This window comes from Manduca sexta, chromosome 21 (genome assembly GCF_014839805.1).
Source record: "Manduca sexta isolate Smith_Timp_Sample1 chromosome 21, JHU_Msex_v1.0, whole genome shotgun sequence".
Taxonomy (NCBI): domain Eukaryota; kingdom Metazoa; phylum Arthropoda; class Insecta; order Lepidoptera; family Sphingidae; genus Manduca; species Manduca sexta.
The window spans coordinates 13263916-13284603 of record NC_051135.1 but is presented as its reverse complement, the minus strand read 5'-3'; the positions used below and the strand labels follow the sequence as shown (position 1 = coordinate 13284603).

Below are 20688 nucleotides of genomic sequence, written 5' to 3'. Positions count from 1 at the left end.
TCAAGTAGATCTAGAACTCGGTACGTTTTGTCCGTACCTTTAAATTTTATTATTTTGTTCCTCGAAGCCTAATATTAAAATCATTAATCGACTGAATAATATTATTTTTATATTTTGTGGATGTGTTAGGTATACCTTGATGCTATGTATATGAATGAGTAGTTTTCCTCTTTCAAAGTGAGAACTTAGGTTTCTGGCAGAACGTAAAATACTTTTTAAAACGATTGACATTATCAATAATTTTGACAAAATTATTTTGGGTATATGAGGAATAGATACAACTTAAATTATATGTTAAATTATCATTAGGAAAATTACAAAACGAGAAGAAATGTCTTCTCGGATAGAACCTGATAAGTACACCCTATATTGCCATTACGTAAGTGAAATATTTTATAAAAATAATTAAGTGTATAGATAGGTATTTTATAAAATTAATTAGATTGTCGCATGGTTTAGTGGAGCTGTAAAGCAGGAGGTCTTGAGTTTATGCTATTGATATTAATAGAATATTAGCTGTGTTGATATTAGCCAGACGTAATACTACGCTGAAAATGTGTGTTGCACTAAATCTTACGAACTGTGGTAAGGGCAAATGGAAAAAGACGTTATTTATTCATTTTGAATTGCGTTACAAAATAAACCATATATTTATCTCATTGGAGCTTGGTTTTAAAGTTGCAAACAGCAAGTCCTAAAATAAATTTGATATCACTAGCTCTACTCTGATATTTTCTCAAATAAGAAACTATTTATTTTATTTTAGCCGGACAATTATTCCGAAGAATTAGGCCTCATACGAAAAGATGTTAATCGTGTAAAAGAGTGGCAGCCTCAAGCGACGCTTTGGATGTTGCTTTATGCTTTATTGCTCTGGCTTGTTACGTACGTAATGGTGTTAACGCTGTCTATGTGCTTTGATTTCGGATTTCGTTCCATGACGAGTTTCAACAGTCTCTTTCGTTGGCATAATGATTCTTCATACGAACATTATAATTCTAAATACATGATATCCTATTAAATTGTCTATGTTTTTATAGTATGTGTATTTTTTATAAAGTACCTACTAGGTATCTACTAAGTAGAAACTTAATTTATTTTGAGTAGTGTTTATGGCCTAAAGACGTACTAAGAACCTTTAATGTCATCAGAGCCACAACGGAAAGACTGCGGTAGGAATTTAATATAAAAAAAAAAATGTTTTAGAATCCTATTATTTATTTAGAATTGGTTTTTCTAGTTCCGATAAACACTTTGAAAGATTGATTTTTAACCGACTGCAAAGAAAGGAGGAGGTTATCAATGGGACGTGTATTTTTTTTTAAAACAAGATGACCCTGTGTACTTATTGTCACTTGCAACTTATTTGATTATAACTATTGATCAACGATTATTATAATAATATCAGCCCTGTATTATATAATGTCCCACTGTTGGGCTCGGGCCACCTCGACTACTGAGAGGGATTAGGCCTTAGTCCACCACGCTGGCCTAATGCGGATTGGTAGACTTCACACACCCGCGAAAAATCCTATAGATAATTTCTTAGATATGCAGGTTTCCGCACGATGTTTTCTTTCACCGTTAAAGTAAGCGATAATTCGCAAAGAATACACACATAATTTTTTAGAAAAGTCAGTGGCGTGTGCTTTAGGGATTTGAACCTGCGGACATTCGTCTCGGCAGTCCGTTCCACACCCAACTAGGCTATCGCCGCTTTTTTTTTCAAATTCTAACGCAAAAAAAAAACAATCGGACCCATTTTGATGTTTTTTATTCGTTTGTTGTTCTTTTGAACTTTCTGAAGTGTTTTTTTGAATCACCATCTACAACGAACAAAACCATACAAAAATTGTACAAATCTAGAAACTATCGAACAGCAATTAATTTTTATATATATAAATGTATTTTTTTTTCATTGGTATTATTATTGGGACTTATGGTAACGTTTTATTATTGGTACTAAAATGTAACTTAAAAATGCATGTCTTTATTATAGTCTGTGACCGTGATAAATTTTTTCGTGTTCCATTCACTCTCATTCAGTCCACTGCATTCTATAATCTATATAATTGTATTATCTATGCTGCATTCCACGCTATGTTGTCAGTTTTGGTGGTGTTTAATTTTTTTGTAATTTGGTAATAAATACAGTGAAATAAACTAGTTATTGTGCTAAAATACTAAATTATTGGCCTTAAAATGCCTTCCATCGACGTTTTGATGCCTCCTGGGCAAACGATGGACGGTCCTCCAGAGGAGCTGCAAGTGCCCCCGCCACCAGTTATTGGCATTATTTACCCGCCGCCCGAAGTTAGAAGTATCCTTTTAAATTATAAACGGTGGTATATGCAGATATAAATTGACTTAATTGTGCTTTATATACGAAATTATATATAACCTCTTACAGTAATAATAATTTCCTGACACGGCACCCATTGCGTGGTTTCCAGGTAGGATACTCATATGAAGTGCTGGAAACCACGTACACCGCCTGGTTACTAGCCTGGTAACCGCATAAATGGTTTACGTTACAATACGATACAATACCATAATATACCAAATATGGTTGCAGAAAATACAAAGGGCTATGTTTCTTCCAGTCAATAAATAAGGATTTGATATTGAACTGACTCTTGTTTAGTAAAATGTAGTGAAGATGCTCTTATAATTTCATTATTGTTTAATAATGTATGAGCATAAGCCAAAAATACATAAGCCACAGTAAATATAAATTCTTGTTTACATTAACAAGAGTGAAGTAAGTTCTACATTGTTTTATTAATCAAAAAGTTTATTTTCAGAAACAAGTATACAAAAAATTTCTTTAACCATCTCTCACAGATATTGTTGACAAGACAGCCAGCTTCGTTGCCCGTAATGGGCCAGAGTTTGAAGCGAGAATTAGACAAAATGAACTCGGAAACCCTAAATTCAATTTCCTCAATTCTGGAGACCCTTATCATGCTTACTATCAGCACAAAGTCAAGGAGATCAGGGAGGGGAAAGGTAATTATGAAATATTTACGTCTCAATACATATCAATGACAATTTAAGGGCAGTATTTTGTTGGCTTTCTACTAATGATCCCAATCTTCATGTTTGAGCCAATCTTAAGAGCGAACCAAACAAAATAAACATTCGTAATTTTGTAAAAGAAACTGTTCTGATTTTTCCACTTTCGCAATAGATTGAAGGTGTTTTTAAAACTGTGGTTACTAAACCAATCTTATCTTTAAGTAGGGTCTTAAGTAAGCACTTAAGCTACTGAAACTATTTAATAAACAACATTTTTACATAATCTTTACTTAAATCAGACTTTCAAGTAATATTGATGATAACATGTGTTTATGAAATAGTTATGATGATGCAGGTTTTTACTTAGCATATAACTTACTGAGTTGAATCTCTTATTATGGCTGATAGTCATGCAAGGATAAAATAGCCATATATGTTTTTAGCCTTGAATGTTGTTTATATAATAATAATGAATTTTGCATAACTCATGCAACAGATTGTAAAACAAATTGAAATTATAAGATCCATTTTTGCTATTCAGTTTGTACTCACCTTTCTTATTATTAGGCATAAATAAAATGTGAATGCCTTAAAAACTTACTGTCATATCTCATTTTGATAAATTCACATTACTCTCTGTTTAGGACCTGAGTCCATGCCCCCAGCTCCTGGTCTCATGCCACCACAACAGCGGTCAGGTCTTGCTCCGGCCACTGCGGCGCGACAACAGGAACTCCTTAAGGCAGCTGCTCCGGCCGAACCGCCGCCACCACGCGACCCGCCACCAGACTTTGAGTTCATCGCCGACCCACCATCCATATCCGCTTTGGAGCTCGATATTGTAAAGCTTACAGCGCAGTTTGTGGCCAGGAATGGTCGTCAGTTTCTAACAGACCTAATGAAGAAGGAAGAACGTAACCACCAGTTCGATTTCCTTCGTCCACAACACTCCTTGTTCCAGTACTTCACTCGTTTACTGGAGCAGTATACGAAAGTGTTACTGCCGCCGAAGGAGTTAGTGTCAAAATTAGGTGCAGAGGTTCGTAGTGGAATACTAGAGCAGGCGCGCAGCCGCGCTGCGTGGCACTCCCACCAGTCGCGACGCAAGGCTGCTGACGAAGCGAAGGTCGAGAAAGAACGACTCGCGTACGCTTCCATCGACTGGCATGACTTTGTAGTGGTAGAGACTGTGGACTACCCGGCTGGAGAGCCTGGCGACTTCCCGCCGCCAACAACGCCGTTGGAGGTCGGAGCGCGAGTTCTCGCACAAGAGAGGGGCGAAGACATCTCGCACGCGCCCAACGAGGACGACGACACAGAGATGCAGCTCGAATCCGAATCTGATTCTGAATCGGAAGATGATTTGGCCGAAATGGAGGATAGGACGCAGCAGCAACAGCGACCTGATGACAATCGCGTACAGGATATGGAAGAAGAGAGCTCGTCCTCGGATGACGAAGGTCACGACCGCGGAGAGGAGGCGCCGCTGCCGCCGCGACCCGACCGCGTCGTCGTCAAGAAGTACAACCCGAAAGAGGCCAAGCCGCGGCCGTCGCCGGCCAGCGAGGAGTGGCTCGTGTCCCCCATTACGGGAGAGAAGATCCCCGCGAACAAAGTGGCGGACCACGTGCGTATCGGCCTGCTCGACCCGCGCTGGCTGGAGCAGCGCGACCGCGCCACCGCCGAGAGAACTGACCGTGACGAGGCCCTCGCCCCTGGCGCTGCCATCGAAGCGTCGCTCAAACAGGTATGGTTAAAAGCCAGACAATTATCACTGCATCAGTGTTACAGACTGTTTGTTACGTATTCACAGAAAAATATCTAGAATATTACTTCATTTAATGTTTTAAACACCACAGCTCGCAGAGCGTCGTACGGATATCTTTGGTGTGGGTGACGAGGAGACTGCGATCGGTAAGAAGATTGGCGAGGAAGAGCGGCGCCGCGACGACCGCGTCACGTGGGACGGACACACCTCCTCCGTGGAGGCCGCCACTCGTGCCGCTCGTGCGCATATCACGCTCGAGGATCAGATACAGCAGATACACAAGGTACCATTAGCAATTTCCACTAGTATCCGTAATGTTAAATATATTTTATTAGTGGATATAAGTTAATTTTCTAACATCCAGTGTTTCATTTCATTATGATTACTTTAACGAAATTTGTGTACATTTAGGTCAAAGGTCTCCTTCCTGACGAGGAGAAAGAGAAGATAGGTCCGAAGCCGGTATCAGCGCCGTCGGGCCGCGTGCCGGCGGGTCGTGTGCCTCCGCCCCCCGCGCGGGCCCCCGCCCCTGCGCCTGCGCCGGCCCCCACACCCGTGCTGCTGCAGCCACTGCCGCCGCTGATGGTGATCCCGCCGCTGGCGCCACGCCCGCCCCTTATACCTACGCCTGTGGGCGCTGTCGGACCCGTTGGTAAGGACTTTTGACATATTCTGTCATCTTGACAAACAAAGTAACCATTGGGTTAGAACAGATTAGTACACATTTGATATCAGCCTGTTCGATGTGGTATATCGTGATGGTCACCAAATGTTGCCCATTTGCCCATAAAGATACCAACTGACTAGGTTGAAATTAGCCAGAATGAAAATTGTTTATTTCATGTTATCACTAAGAAAATGCCCCAAACACACTTTTATCCTTTTAATTTACAGGAGCCGTGAACCCGGCGGCGTTTGGTTACGGCGCGGTGGGGGGCCCGGTGCCCCCCGCGGAGGAGGAGGAGGGCCCCGCCGCCAAGCGCGCCCGCACAGACGACTCGCTCGAGCCGGAGACCACGTGGCTTACCAGGCACCCCGGCGCGGTACCTCTACAGGTACACTTATTTCTAGTTTGACATACAGTACTATAGGGGTATGTTTGGATTTTGTACTAGGCGCAGGTCTTGACTACTTGGCAGAGGAAGACGGTCCGATCTGTGCATAAATCATATAAAATTGTATTATCATCACCTGAACCTTATGGTAAATTTGGTTTTCTTTAGTATTTCTATAGCCTTCTAAATTACGATGTGCTCTACATTCAGACCCCATTGTGTATTTAACACGTAAAATATCAAAATAAAAACATCTTTATAAAGTTTTAAATTCTTTTATAACTGTAATATTCATCCTCCAGGTGGTTCTGCCGTCGTTGCCGGAGCGCGCGGAGTGGCGGTTGGACGGTCGCTCGCTGCCTCTGAGTTTGCCGCTCAGTACCACTGTCGCGGAGGTCAAGAACATCCTGCAGAGATCCACCAGCATGCCCACAGCCAAGCAGAAGTTGCATTACGAGGTATATTCTATTCTACAACCTACTTTGTAGGCAAAGGTACCTTGAGTGCTCCATTGAATACGGAAAATGACTTAGAAAGAGTACTGATATGCGATACGCTTGTAATACTCTAGACGCTGTGCTGTCTTGTTGGCTTTATAACTTATTAGCTAGCCAATGTTAAGACGTGCCATTTAAAAATCTGAATGAATTATCAAGTGATATACTATAGCAAAATAATATCAATCTATACCACTTTAAGTTAACAAGATTTGTGTATGTATTAATTTAAATAATTTTTTTCTCAGGGCCTGTTCTTCAAAGATACCAACACCCTGGCGTACTACAACCTGCCGCCCGGCGCCGTCATACAACTGCAAGTCAAGGAGCGCGGTGGACGCAAGAAATAGCATTAACTTGTTACCTTATAAGATCTCTATTACTAAGAGATATTGACAGTAAATGTGTACTGTATTTTTCAATAGAACTTGTTTAAAAGAGAGTAACACTAAATACCTATAGTATATTTCAATAAAATTTTGTTACTAGTAAATTCAATATTTTGCTGTGACATTTGTCTTTCAACATGATTGGAAAACCTAGCCAACCTTACACAAACCTAGGTAAATAATAATAAATATTCTAGACTTTTCTTATTTTTCAACTTCAAATGAAATTATGGTGCAAATTGGTGTAGAAAAAATGTAATATGCTGAATAAATGATAGCTATATCTATATTTGTTTTATTTGAATGTAGTGTGTATATTTGATAGTATAGATTTGTATATTTATAGTTCTTGAGTGGAGACCACGGCTCGGCAAACGTAGTGTAGGACGCCCTCCAGCTAGGTGGAGTAACGATCTGCAAAAGGTTCCTGGTAAGAACTGAATGCGACAGGCCGAAGACAAAGTAAAATGGCGCATATTGGAGGAAGCCTATCTCCAGCAGATGGGTTACTTTACCTCGGTGACTAACTTTACCAAAAAAAAATAGTAGAGCTAATACGAATTGAATTTCTAATAGTAACAATTATTAAATTTACCGCAATTTGCAATAAACGAAACTAATCGCTTTTTTTCTATCAGTCTCAAAAGTTTTCCAATTAGAACAAAGTTTTTTGACATGCTTACAAAGAGGTATTTTGATTGGTTCATTCTCGAAATTGGATTGAAGATTGATAATGGGATCGTTTATTGAAAAGGGCTGTTAGTACACTATTATTACGATTTATTTTTACTATTGGCGAAAGCAAACATAGGTAAAGTTACCATGATAACTTTGACCGAAACATTTTCAGTTTGAAATTAAATATACTGATGCAAAATAATTTAAGGCAGTGGAAGAAAAAGTACTTCTTTTAGTAAACATTTATTAAAAACATGTAAAAATAGTAACAAAGCTGCATGATTGTTATTATAATATACTATCCCGACCCATGTATTATAATAAATACAAAACATATTAGACTAGAGTGCCTATTCCGCAATGTAGGCACAAAGGAAATTAATTCAGGAAAATTATGAAACACGCATACAAATAAGTTTAGACAAATTCTCGAATAGCAAGTGATTAAAACACATGTACATTATTAATCTATCTTTGAAATCTAATGTGGAAGCTCATAAACATGGAGTCATGAAATGTTTACACTCTACACAATCTACGATTTTATATATCTCTTCTGTTATTTAAAATATAGTTGAATAAATATAATGTCTTGGATATATTATAGCAATAATAAACGAATTATAAAAATATAAAAGACAATTAAAATTATACAATCAAATTCAGATCTTCATATAATTTCCAAGTTTATAAAATCACTCAATTTAAAACATAAATAATATAACATGTATCCATAGTATAAAAAAATAATCATAAATAAAATTTATAAAGGCTTATTTACACTATGCTAGTAGTAAGTCAAATTGGAAAATACATTTGGACGAATATTTTAAGTTGACATATCTTACTTAACATCAACATGTACAACTTAAAATTTTACTCATTCCACACAGATATACAAAACTTAGGTCACCGGTCTTCAAACAGCAAACACGTTTCATTACAAGGGCTGACCCAATATTTGTCATATATCGGTCACTTTCTGTGTAATCGGTTGTTGGTAAATAAGCCTTAACAATCTGAAATTTAAAACTAAATACACAGGTCGTGAAAAACACAAAAACAGGAATGTATAAATTGCACATTAGTTACGTATCTATAAGCACCACAGCGTGTCGTATAAAATATAAATAAAAACATCAAAACGAGTGTTCACAACATTTAGATTCTTAGGAACCGTTTACAAACTGCGTAGATTCCACGAGGTATCGGAACTAACAAAGAATTCGATAAGTATGATTATATCTTGAATTCTTCACATGATTACGGTCGTAGATATGGATTTATTAATTTACTATACGATACGATATGTGTAACCTATAGGAAATCTAAATTATCATAAAGATTACAAATCATCTTAATTTCTGTGACTATTTTCTAGGTGTTTATGAAACAAACCTGTAAGCATTATGATACTAACGCAGTGTATAAACGGCATAATATAGATAACAATAAAAACAATTATAATATAGTAAATGCTAATGGAATGTGTAAATAGTCGAAATTCATTAGTTTCCTATCAGACCGTTAAAGGCACTTGTAAGCTTTATATTAACTCTTATGACAGTAACTGGCGCTAAAAACTACTATCCACTTCCACTACTATCTTATAGTACAAAACAGACTTGTTTTATAAATATTTTTTAATGTTCTGTTCTCAGAAAGATCGAAAGCTTTAAATATTACCCAAAATAAGTATTGCCACTTTTAGGATCATAAAAATTCATTATTCTTTTAATAAAAATAATACAATGAAATTCCATTGATCCACAAAATTGCCTAGAAGAGAGTGGTTCATGCGAATTTTCTACACTGAGCGATTACTTGCGCCAATTACTGCTTAGTTTGCAACATACATTACTTAGACTAGCTAAAACAAGTATGCTTAATAACAAGTAAAATCTTCTAAAATTTTGTTAGTAAAGGCAACGATTTGATATGTCAATCATGGAAATTTAAATAGTCATATATTAAATATAAATTTTCAGTCGTGAAAAATATTTGCTCGTGATATTATGTCGTACATTTCGCCTATTAGGAAACATGTCAACTCAGTAACCAAATTCAGCAATGCGTTTATAAATTGATATGTCGAAAGATAATCGCGTTTCTAATATTTTTTATATCTTATCATATATTTGGTAATCACTTCCTGTAGCAAGTAAGAGGAGATGTAAAGTTTTTTTATTTAGTAATTTTAGTGTATCTTATTTGGGTTGTTTTGCTCAATATCAGCCCGGAGTCTGAAATCTGTGCCCAATATGGCGATAGGCTTGCGAAAAGTGGGGACTCTGGTTGCGCCTCTGGGTACCCCCCCCCCTTTCGGAGATAAATACATGATGTGTGTTTGTTTTTGTCTGTCTTAGTCGCAGGAAGTAACTACCAAATAACGGAAAACTATAAGTTACAAAATGTGACGATGATACATTTAAGCTTAGGAAAATATTTGGAATGTCAAAATCAATTTTAGGGTTTCGTTTAGTCCAGTTTGGGAATGGTCTCTATGAGCTCCCTGTAGCGCGCTAACATGGGCGTGTAGATCTTGTCGTGGTCCGGGTAGGGAGTCGCCACGGGCGATACGGTCGGCTCAGATCCTGGAACAAACTTAGCTAGTTAGAAAAATCATAGATAATTACAATTATTTTTTTTTTACGTGAAACGATTTATTTGAATCCGTAAAATGTTATAAATTATTTTGATTCCGTCCATATTAACTCTACCACCAGTTCATGTAGTTCTCACCAGTGAAGAACGGGCCAGAAACTTTGGTGTTGCTCTTTTCAAAATCATTTTCAAGTAAAGACATAATGAGGAGAGGAGAACAAAAATAGAATTTAATTTTTTATTGTTATTTAGAACAGTTCATTTATATGCTCGTAAAATAAGGAATAAATTAATTAAAATTTTCATATGATTGCACAACCCTCTCAGAAATCATGATTTTTTTTTATTATGCTTATAATTATTTCCTCTTAGGTACTAAAGGTTTCGGTACATTGTATTCGAGAATTTCAATTTTCTTTTCTAAAATGTTACTAAATCAAGACTCCACTTGCAGTCACCATCAGGTAAAGTTATGTAACTTTGCGTCATGCAAGTGGTGTTACCTATGAGTTTGAGTCCGATGGCGGCGCTCCACACGTCTGCGGCGCGGATGGCGGCCCCGAGCAGCGCCGCGTTACCGTGCTGCTCCTGCAAACATTATTACTTTTATTTTTTACATCTTTGTGATAGTATTTTGTTTTCTCAACTCAGGAATCCAAAAAAATGTTGACTGACGAGAGATAATTACTCCTCGACAGTCGACATAATAATGCCGGCCTGTTGTCACTGAATATACACAGGCTGATCCCGGAATGCGACACTTACGTGGACCACTATGGCGAGTTTTAACACCTCATATATGATGGTCGCTATCTGGGCGGAAATAAAATATATCCTACCACCATGTTCGTAAATATAACGTACCAGTACGTAGACGGGTGCGTTGAACACGTCCGCGAATATCTGCAGCAGCTCCTTGTTGACGGCCGCGCCGCCCGTCGCGATCAGCCGGGACGATTCGTCTACACATTACAATGGAGTAAGATTTATTCATGGCTCGATTCTTTTGTACACACTAGAGTGAATTCAAGGTGTATTTGGGTGCATTTGTTTATTTGTTTGTAAACATTTAATGAGGACTAAAATGTGTTGGGATGTAAGTTGTGCGTCGCTGAGTTTCGATATTTGGTGTCATATAATGCGTGCCACTCGATCTTAGCTTACAGGAGTTGTAGTGGTGGGTGTGAGGGCGGGAAAATCTACATATATAATAAAAAAAATATTCATTTGGTTTTAGTAATAGGGAAAAGAAGATATAAATTAAAAAAAAATAAAGAAAAAAAGGAACCAATATGGATCCAGCTTTGCTCTACAGCTAGAGCATGAAGTGAAGCTGAATCCATAAAGTAGTGTGGTACCGATGTGCAAGCCCACGTGGTGTGCGTGCGCGCGGCGAGCGAGCGCCTGTCCCTCGAGCAGCGCGCGCGCCTCGTGCTGCGGCGCGGCACGATCTAAGGAGTGTGGTCCGTACCGATGTGCAAGCCCACGTGGTGTGCGTGCGCGCGGCGAGCGAGCGCCTGTCCCTCGAGCAGCGCGCGCGCCTCGTGCTGCGGCGCGGCACGATCTAAGGAGTGTGGTCCGTACCGATGTGCAAGCCCACGTGGTGTGCGTGCGCGCGGCGAGCGAGCGCCTGTCCCTCGAGCAGCGCGCGCGCCTCGTGCTGCGGCGCGGCACGATCTAAGGAGTGTGGTCCGTACCGATGTGCAAGCCCACGTGGTGTGCGTGCGCGCGGCGAGCGAGCGCCTGTCCCTCGAGCAGCGCGCGCGCCTCGTGCTGCGGCGCGGCACGATCTAAGGAGTGTGGTCCGTACCGATGTGCAAGCCCACGTGGTGTGCGTGCGCGCGGCGAGCGAGCGCCTGTCCCTCGAGCAGCGCGCGCGCCTCGTGCTGCGGCGCGGCACGATCTAAGGAGTGTGGTCCGTACCGATGTGCAAGCCCACGTGGTGTGCGTGCGCGCGGCGAGCGAGCGCCTGTCCCTCGAGCAGCGCGCGCGCCTCGTGCTGCGGCGCGGCACGATCTAAGGAGTGTGGTCCGTACCGATGTGCAAGCCCACGTGGTGTGCGTGCGCGCGGCGAGCGAGCGCCTGTCCCTCGAGCAGCGCGCGCGCCTCGTGCTGCGGCGCGGCACGATCTAAGGAGTGTGGTCCGTACCGATGTGCAAGCCCACGTGGTGTGCGTGCGCGCGGCGAGCGAGCGCCTGTCCCTCGAGCAGCGCGCGCGCCTCGTGCTGCGGCGCGGCACGATCTAAGGAGTGTGGTCCGTACCGATGTGCAAGCCCACGTGGTGTGCGTGCGCGCGGCGAGCGAGCGCCTGTCCCTCGAGCAGCGCGCGCGCCTCGTGCTGCGGCGCGGCACGATCTAAGGAGTGTGGTCCGTACCGATGTGCAAGCCCACGTGGTGTGCGTGCGCGCGGCGAGCGAGCGCCTGTCCCTCGAGCAGCGCGCGCGCCTCGTGCTGCGGCGCGGCACGATCTAAGGAGTGTGGTCCGTACCGATGTGCAAGCCCACGTGGTGTGCGTGCGCGCGGCGAGCGAGCGCCTGTAACCTCGAGCAGCGCGCGCGCCTCGTGCTGCGGCGCGGCACGATCTAAGGAGTGTGGTCCGTACCGATGTGCAAGCCCACGTGGTGTGCGTGCGCGCGGCGAGCGAGCGCCTGTCCCTCGAGCAGCGCGCGCGCCTCGTGCTGCGGCGCGGCACGATCTAAGGAGTGTGGTCCGTACCGATGTGCAAGCCCACGTGGTGTGCGTGCGCGCGGCGAGCGAGCGCCTGTCCCTCGAGCAGCGCGCGCGCCTCGTGCTGCGGCGCCGCTCCGTCCACTGCGCGCCCGTCCGCGCGCACCACCCAGCGCCCCGCCGCGCGGCGCGGCACGATCTCCGCCGTGTCGAAGTACACGCCTGCAACCCGCCACAGTTCCACACTTTAGTGTGTCACGTTCCAGATACAGCACTAGCAATCCAGTTTCAAATAGGACCGAGTACTGACACTCTATTTAATTTCTATCCCACTCAGCATCAGGTGCAATTGAGTTCCTTTACCGTGCCCATATAACAAATGAAAAGTTATTTCTGAGTTACAAAATTTTTTGTAGAATTAATATAAATTATCATTTTATAGAATTAATATAAATTTACCAAACTTCACTATGTAATGTCATAAGTCCAATCATATTACAACATAAATGATGACAGGGATGAGCCACATTATATAGATCAACATTTTCTACACCCAAGCTCTGAAGTAAACTAATTCCACACCAATTTCTGGTATTAAAGATCATCAGTCCAACTTTCATGCTTCCATCTCCACCAAGTTATTATAACTGCCAACTCACCCAGATATCCCATATTTCCTCTAACAGTAGACCGCAACAGTTCATTAAAAGCTTCCCAGCTAGGTCCCACGAGTCTATCACGATGATTCTGTCGCGTGAGAGAGCCGTTCGCGAAGCAGAGTAGTGCCATATAAGGCGCGTGTGGGGTCGGCCCCACTAGCACGTGTCCAGCCAACGGTGCTGCAGGGGCGTCCAGACCTAGAACTAGAGTATCGCTCGTGCCAAGGCTGAGACCCACCCAGCCTGTACGGAGGCGGAGACCTAGTAAAAACAATAGTAGGGTTTTATCACATACTAGCTTTTGCTCGCGGCTCCGCCTGCGTTGTAAAGTTTTTCAGGCTAAAGTTTTCCATTTTAAAAGCAGTAGTTTCCCGGGAGCCTATGTTCTTCCCAGGGTTTCAAACTGTCTCCATACCAAATTTCATCTTAATACGTTGGGTAGTTTTTGAGTTTAAGACGTTCAGGCAGACGGATGCAGCGGGGGACTTTGTTATATTATTTAGAACTTTTTAAGTGAAACAATCCCGTCATACATCATTGTTGCATAACTTTAACCGTTTACGCAGCGCAGGCAACGGAAGCTCTCAAAACTCATAATTTTCCCCGTTTTTGCAACATGTTTCATTACTGCTCCGCTCCTATTGAATATAGCGTGATGATATATAGCCTATAGCTCTCCACGAACAAAGGGCTATCCAACGCAAAAAGAATTTTTCAGTTTGGACCGGTAGTTCCTGAGATTAGCCATTACTGCCCCGCTCCTATTGGGTATAGCGTGATGATATATAGCCTATAGCACTCCACGAACAAAGGGCTATCCAACGCAAAAAGAATTTTTCAGTTTGGACCGGTAGTTCCTGAGATTAGCCATTACTGCCCCGCTCCTATTGGGTATAGCGTGATGATATATAGCCTATAGCACTCCACGAACAAAGGGCTAACCAACGTAAAAAGAATTTTTCGGTTTGGACCGGTAGTTCCTGAGATTAGCGCGTTCAAACAAACAAACAAACTCTTCAGCTTTATATAATAGTATAGATTATAGTTCTTTTTTTAAACTATATCCAATCTTTTAACTGCCCCGAAGTTGGTTACTCTATTTTTTTTACTTAATGACAATCTTTGTTCTAGGTATATAAATATCTGTCACCACTCGCGACTATCTTCATCCTTATTGGAATCTTATCGTCTAAAGAATGTCAAACATCGACACTCCATGAGCGACGGAATCAGTATATTGGGATCATCGGTCTTACACCATAGTGAAAGCATTACCTGCGAGTGCAGAGCAGTTGTCTCCGGTAAAGGCGACCACGCGGCACTCGGGTTTGAACCCGTACCGCTGCACGTAGTAGGGCGAGATCGCGCCGAGGTCCGTCGCGGTGGGCACCGGGGCACCCAGCTTGCTCTCTAGAGTCTCGTCACCGCACGCCTGGGATAAATAAAAAATAAATCAAAGTTGCGAAAAAAAGTATTTTAAAATCCTGTCTATAACATTTAAAAAAAATAATGTGCCAACGCCAAACTGGAGTGGGATTAAAAATATCATTCAAAAAGTTAAAAATATGTTTTTTTATAGTATGTATAGTAGTTACAATTCAAAAAAAACTAAAATTTTAGTGATTTACATAAGGGTTAATCATCAATATTAATTAAAACATTACCTTCAAAGCCCTCTCATCCCACTGCATCTTGTGAATGTCGAGGAGATTCATCCCGGAGCCATCGGAGAGGTCGATAGGTGCTATCTTGCCCAGGAACAGGGAGCACGCGAAGGAAGACACGAGCGATATCCGCGCCGCGGCGTGGTACACGCGCGGCTTCGTACGGAACACCTTGCGGATCTGCGGTCCTGTGAAACGCTCGTACGCGCGGGACCCTGTGATTTTGGCTAGCTCCTGTGAAGTTAATATTAAAATAACAGGTATTTTACTAAAATTATGTGACGTTATACTGTAACTGTGCAGGCGAAAGGAAAAAAAAACGACGCGGAGCCCCAAGTAGAGTAAAAAAAAATTGTCGGTGAGATTATAAAAAAACGTTCTACAAGGCATCGCGCGAATCTCTGAGCGATTGTCCGGTTCGCCTCCCTCTAAGTCTGCCTCTGCTGTTGCAATTCGGGACATATTGGATCCTGGATACCAAAAAGTACTTCAAGCTCTTATTCGTGCGTGCACGAACAACAGACCGTATCTACTCAACTTATTTACGCGTATATACACATCTACGTTTACACAAACCTAAATACACTGCCATCATTACTCTAACAGTGCAAAGTCGTGAGTAGTAATGTTCACTTGTCATGACATTATCGAAATATATTTAGCAATTTTTTCAAAGAGCCTGCTATTTAATGAAACCTACAAACACCTTCCTCTATGGTAACGTACCTCAGCCCCTCCCAAAGCCTCCTCCAGCGCCTTGCAATCGGCGCTGGTGCTGGAGTCCATCCACACGGGCGAGTCGCACACGAACGCTGTTGCCAACTGTGTGTGCACGAAGTCGTCGGCAGAGAGGCTGCCGAGCTTGGCCTCCGCGTCCTTTGACCACCATACTGAGCCGTGTTGCTGGAATTTAATGGAAATTAATAAGTAGTAAAAAAATCTTTTGATAAGTGCTGTAATATGGATTCAAATAGCACCAATATATTATACTGCTATATTAGACGCAATCTTCACACTTGTGAAATGAACTAAATTTTATGGAGGTAGTATTTAGCGGCGATAGTCTAGTTGGTTGTGGAACGGACTGCCGAGACGAATATCCGCAGGTTCAAATCCCAAAAGGAACACACCTCTGATTTTTCAAAAAAATTATGTGTGTATTCTTTATGAATTATTGCTTGCTTTAACGGTGAAAGAAAACATCGGAATCTATAGAAATTTCGAGGGTGTGTCTACCAATCCTTACTAGGCCAGCGTGGTGGACTAAGGCCTAATCCGAGATGGCGGTGTATGCACTAATTGTACCGCCACAATTATATATATTGTTCTATCAAATATAAATTGATCTCCTGCCACCAAACAAGCCTCAATGTAACTCAAGTTGTAATTCACATTATAATGCATTCAAATAAATGTCCTTAGTCACAGTTCACACATTTTCTAGCCAAGGTCATTTTTGTCTACAAAAACTCCGTTAATACATTCTACCGTTTTTACGTAGCAACTGAGGTACTTTATAATAGATTCAATTACCTTTGCCAAGGTTTACTATTAGCAGTTTGTATATTTTTTTTGTTAGATTGGCTGTTTATTTGAGCTAACTAAACCCATTTAGTCACTGGTTGGATGTATTTAGGTACGCGGTTGACATTAACATTTTGGATATAAATATACCACTGAACAAAATAATGGTTCGTTAATATGAATTCATCAATGAGCTTCGGGTTATAGTACCACTTTTTTTTAATTTAGGTGTAAATAAGCGGACACTTCACATATATTATACTAATATTTTTATTTCCCTAATAAGAGAAGTTACATAACTTCTGAATCTCTGAGACTACTAATAATTTATTGTGGAAAAAGATTTTTATGCAGGTGGAGCCACAGGCAAAAGCTAATGGTGAATCTCATACAGAGTGACTAAACACTAAAAAGTAGTATATAATTTAAGGGACTGTTTCACAACTTCTGAATAAATGCTACTCGAAACATAAATGTATAAGCTAATCAAATACGAATGACACAAATATAGGCCCTTAAATAAAAAATAAGTACAGAACTTAATATTATGTGCTGTTTAATATAAAAACATCCAAAGATAATTTTATTGAAACTTGTGAAACAGGCCCTTACTGTCTTATATTTTATATGTGAGATCAAAATTACTTGAACACTATGAAATAATTTCTTAATAAATTATATGGTTATTGGATTCTTACCTGTGCAGCACCTGACAGAGCCTCTACTGTAGAAAAGTCCACTCCGGCCACCACCAGCCGATCCATCACCATGTCCAGGGCCTTGACCCATAGCAGTGGAGGTGCCGTCACCTCACCTCGCTCGCCACGCACAACACCTCCCGCCGTCCTGATGTTAAAATATTTGTAAAAATACTACCAAGTTAACATACATAACAATGATAGTCAATGAGCACTATGAGTACTTTGAATGGGATTTAATTTGCAAGAATATGCGTAAAGGTAAAAAAATGTACTTTGTATACCTTATTAAAAATTTGCTGCAAATAGTTTTATTTCTTTATGCACATTTAGACCGTGGGAACCAGAACAAACCTGCTGTTGTTTATTTTCTTTTTCTCTTTTAGAAGCTCTATTTTGTTGCATAAACAGTATATAAATCTGGTGAGTGCTGTGATATAGTATGCACTCATTAATGCTAATATAATTTTCGTGAGTACTTATTTACTGGGCAAGAATTCCTTTGTATGCAAACTAGACAGATTTTTGTATACCATGCATAAATATAATTTTGCATAAAATGTAAGTATTATCTCACCTGAACTCCGGCAAGTCCACATCAAACTCCACATCAGCTTCATGAAGCACATTGTAATCTTCGCCAATTACTAAGGCTTTTAACTGCAACAATATATGAAATATTAATATAACCAGAGTAATATTACAAAGGAAATGTTTATATTATTGTCAAAGATTGCCATAAAATATATGCACCTACTTGTTATGATTTTTTTCCTAATTAAATAAAGGATTTATCTATGTATCTGATTTATCTGATCTATGTATCTATTTATATACTTAATTAAAAAAAATAATTAATTAAGTATATAAAACTAATTAAATATTCCACATTACGTACCTAATTATTCCATCATTAAATATTAAATTATGTGTCATAATATCTAAAATAGCATGTATAAAGAAAGTTAAAGTGCGAAATGAGTGCAGAAATATTCTATTTACTTACAATAATTATAATTTATTACGTAGGTATTAAAGATATTTTAATAAATCGAAAAATATAAACTCACATGCTAAGCAATTAAAGCTATTGATTTATTAAATGATTATATCTACTCATGCAAATTATCATTAAAAAGCAGAAATTAATAAAAGAAAAAAAAGTAAAATGGTTATAATAAATACCGTTAGAATAAAACTTTTTACATACTCTTTGTGTGCTGAAATCAAATCCCAAAAAAGTTTTTTTCTTCGCTTCTTCAATCATGTTTTTTTTTATATTTTGACAGCGCGACGGAGTGACACGGCCGCGTTCCGTTCAGGAATACACAGAGACAGCACTAAGATATTATAGTTTTCGTGACTGAGCGCAGTTTTTACTAAATTCATGCGATTTCACAATATCATTAACGTATTTTATTAGTCTGAGGAGAAATTAATTGTTAAAGTCCGATGTTTCGCATAATACGATAAACAAGGCTCACCAAGGTTGCCCTTATCTATAATGATAAAGCATTAAGCAGTGTTTATTAAAAATTATAAAATTTATTACGTTATCTCATGCTATTACAAGATGATAAAGATATTTCTGTACGTGTTATTCTATTACTATTATAAAGTAAAAATATGAATTACGGTTAAATCATGTTTAGCCGGCAAAGTGTGTAACAATTTACTCATTGGCTAGGAAGTTCCACTAAGGTACCTTCTATATATAAATATTGCTATAATATTCATTCAAACACTAAATCAGAAAAACGCAGAACCAGTTAGGTAACTTTTAATTTTTGATTTATTATTTAGCACACTCAGCTCCAAGGACGTAAAACTGGTTATAAGGAATAAAGAAGTTTCTTGATTATAACTAGTGTTTACTACCCCTCTAATTTTTTTAAAGAATCCGACTCCACAAATTGCGACTCCACGCGATTCAGACAATACGGAATGATAATGCGCAACGGTTAATTACTCCCATAACGGCGCGCGTTCATATTCGTATGAATCATGCTGCACCTACATCAGGGCAGGGAAGTTCACTGACCCACATACTGATCTCACTCTAATTAAAAACCACGCTTTTCACTAATTATTGTTCTAAGTTAAACATATTTGACTATGTATAAGTAGTTAAATGGTACTTTAAAAATGGCTTTTTAAATGCTATAAGTAATTAGCTTGGCAAAAGAAAATGTTGAAAATTTTGTGATCCACAAATTGTGGGCATGGTTCAAGAGACATTCCTATTATGCTGGTGTTATTACCTATGTAAATTGCAGATACCTATGTAAAATAAGTATTTTATATTATTTCTTATTAAACCTGTTAAAAAATATTAAACAAGTGAGCCTGAACACGATGACTCTATTTTATTTACTACATGTGATATTGCTAATGTTATTTTATCAATAGCTAGCTACGATATACCAAGTTACTTACCTGAAATATGTGCAGAGAGCAGATGCACATGGGCTTAAAGCATCTAGGGTCTCTAGACACCACGGAATCTGAGAAGACTAAAGCTAGGTATCTACCAACTCTAGATTTGACCTCTTTCAAATCCAAGAAATATTTATACTGGGTAAAATTATATCGAACAAAATATTATTTTTATTTTTGCCTATAACAGATGCCAATGCGCTGCCAAATGATATGTTGTGCTCGTCGATCGTCATGTAGTGGGTTCCCAAGTTAAGAAATTTGTGTGATTTTTTTCTAAATCAACCTATGACACCCAGCAGCAAATTATGAAACTTCATTACAGCTTGCTGTGAGATAGTGGCTAAATAGGACTACGCGACTGAACAGAGCAGATCGTGTTGCTGTAGTCCAATTTCTTGAGCCGATTTTTTACGGTGGCAGCACGTTTCATACTGGTTGTAGATTCATGACGATTTGAAAGGATTCTAAAAAATGACAATTTAAAAAAAATATTTTTAAGTTTAAAAAAATAATGTATACCCGGTCGATGCTATACAGGATACAGTCAGAGAACTTAAACCTGCGCAAAAAATCAAAGAGAGGTTCTCACCTGAAATCAATGCACTTTTGGAAGAAAGGAAACTTCTCCTAGCGTCATCTGAACAAAAAGGTTTAAATAGTCTTAACAGTCGAATAAGACACGCTATTAGGAAGGAACAGAGGCAGAAAAAGCATAAACTGATCCTCGACACCATTGAGAAACATCGAGGCCCAAAGGTGTTCAGAAAACGGCTCAGACGCGGCAATCAACAGATCCAGAAACTTGCTGTAGAGGAAGGCTATTTAACAACGGACCGCGGAAGGATACTGGAGACCGTAGAGAAATTCTACACAGAACTGTATAGCTCTCGAGTGTCCGAACCAACACCTTCTACACCTGGTAAAGATCCAAGAGCAAAATTAAAGAAACTATCAGACCAGCCTTTAATATTGCATATATTAAAGGCTGGTCTGATAGTTTCGGTTTACCGGTTAATCCAACGAAATGT

General features: G+C 40.0%; 2 protein-coding genes and 1 long non-coding RNA gene across 5 annotated transcripts; 2 read left to right on the top strand and 1 right to left on the bottom strand.

Moving 5' to 3' along the window:
* Positions 1 to 222: 222 nt before the first annotated feature.
* LOC115447546 lies at positions 223 to 1037 on the top strand. The gene is made up of 2 exons (XR_003939021.2): positions 223 to 379; positions 767 to 1037. It is a non-coding gene; the product is annotated as an uncharacterized LOC115447546 (long non-coding RNA).
* A 1028-nt stretch (positions 1038 to 2065) lies between these two features.
* Positions 2066 to 7014, top strand: LOC115447534 (splicing factor 3A subunit 1). Of its 2 annotated transcripts, XM_030174658.2 has the most exons (9): positions 2066 to 2320; positions 2454 to 2761; positions 2845 to 3009; positions 3663 to 4765; positions 4878 to 5069; positions 5198 to 5438; positions 5681 to 5841; positions 6144 to 6299; positions 6587 to 7014. In XM_030174658.2, exons 4-9 carry the CDS (start codon positions 3674 to 3676, stop codon positions 6686 to 6688), a joined length of 1944 nt encoding a protein of 647 aa, XP_030030518.1. In that variant the 5' UTR covers positions 2066 to 2320; positions 2454 to 2761; positions 2845 to 3009; positions 3663 to 3673; the 3' UTR covers positions 6689 to 7014. The 2 variants fall into 2 exon arrangements, with proteins under 2 accessions (XP_030030518.1, XP_030030511.1); XM_030174651.2 differs by lacking the exon at positions 2454 to 2761 and having other exon boundaries at positions 2067 to 2320.
* A 618-nt stretch (positions 7015 to 7632) lies between these two features.
* Positions 7633 to 18739, bottom strand: LOC115447585 (xylulose kinase). 2 transcript variants are annotated; one of them, XM_037440999.1, is made up of 11 exons: positions 18432 to 18739; positions 17799 to 17881; positions 17222 to 17369; positions 15726 to 15902; positions 15000 to 15233; positions 14611 to 14767; positions 13336 to 13596; positions 12725 to 12898; positions 10874 to 10971; positions 10513 to 10597; positions 7633 to 9999 (listed from the first exon to the last, which is right to left on the bottom strand). In XM_037440999.1, exons 1-11 carry the CDS (start codon positions 18486 to 18488, stop codon positions 9884 to 9886), a joined length of 1590 nt encoding a protein of 529 aa, XP_037296896.1. In that variant the 5' UTR covers positions 18489 to 18739; the 3' UTR covers positions 7633 to 9883. The 2 variants fall into 2 exon arrangements, with proteins under 2 accessions (XP_037296896.1, XP_037296897.1); XM_037441000.1 differs by lacking the exons at positions 7633 to 9999; positions 10513 to 10597; positions 10874 to 10971 and adding an exon at positions 12556 to 12681 and having other exon boundaries at positions 12795 to 12898; positions 18432 to 18733.
* Between the last annotated feature and the right edge of the window lie 1949 nt (positions 18740 to 20688).

What these genes read in the sequence shown, in the direction of transcription:
- LOC115447585 (XM_037440999.1), bottom strand. Translation starts at nt 18,488, where the DNA reads ATGATTGAAGAAGCGAAGAAAAAAACTTTTTTGGGATTTGATTTCAGC. An exon ending in GTGGACTTGCCGGAGTTCAG is followed by an intron (nt 17,370 to 17,798) that starts GTGAGATAATAC and finishes TTTTAACATCAG; the next exon opens with GACGGCGGGAGGTGTTGTGC. An exon ending in CCACGTGGGCTTGCACATCG is followed by an intron (nt 10,972 to 12,724) that starts GTACGGACCACA and finishes TGTAATGTGTAG; the next exon opens with ACGAATCGTCCCGGCTGATC.
- LOC115447534 (XM_030174651.2), top strand. Translation starts at nt 2,203, where the DNA reads ATGCCTTCCATCGACGTTTTGATGCCTCCTGGGCAAACGATGGACGGT. An exon ending in CCCGCCGCCCGAAGTTAGAA is followed by an intron (nt 2,321 to 2,844) that starts GTATCCTTTTAA and finishes CATCTCTCACAG; the next exon opens with ATATTGTTGACAAGACAGCC. An exon ending in AGCAGAAGTTGCATTACGAG is followed by an intron (nt 6,300 to 6,586) that starts GTATATTCTATT and finishes TTTTTTTCTCAG; the next exon opens with GGCCTGTTCTTCAAAGATAC.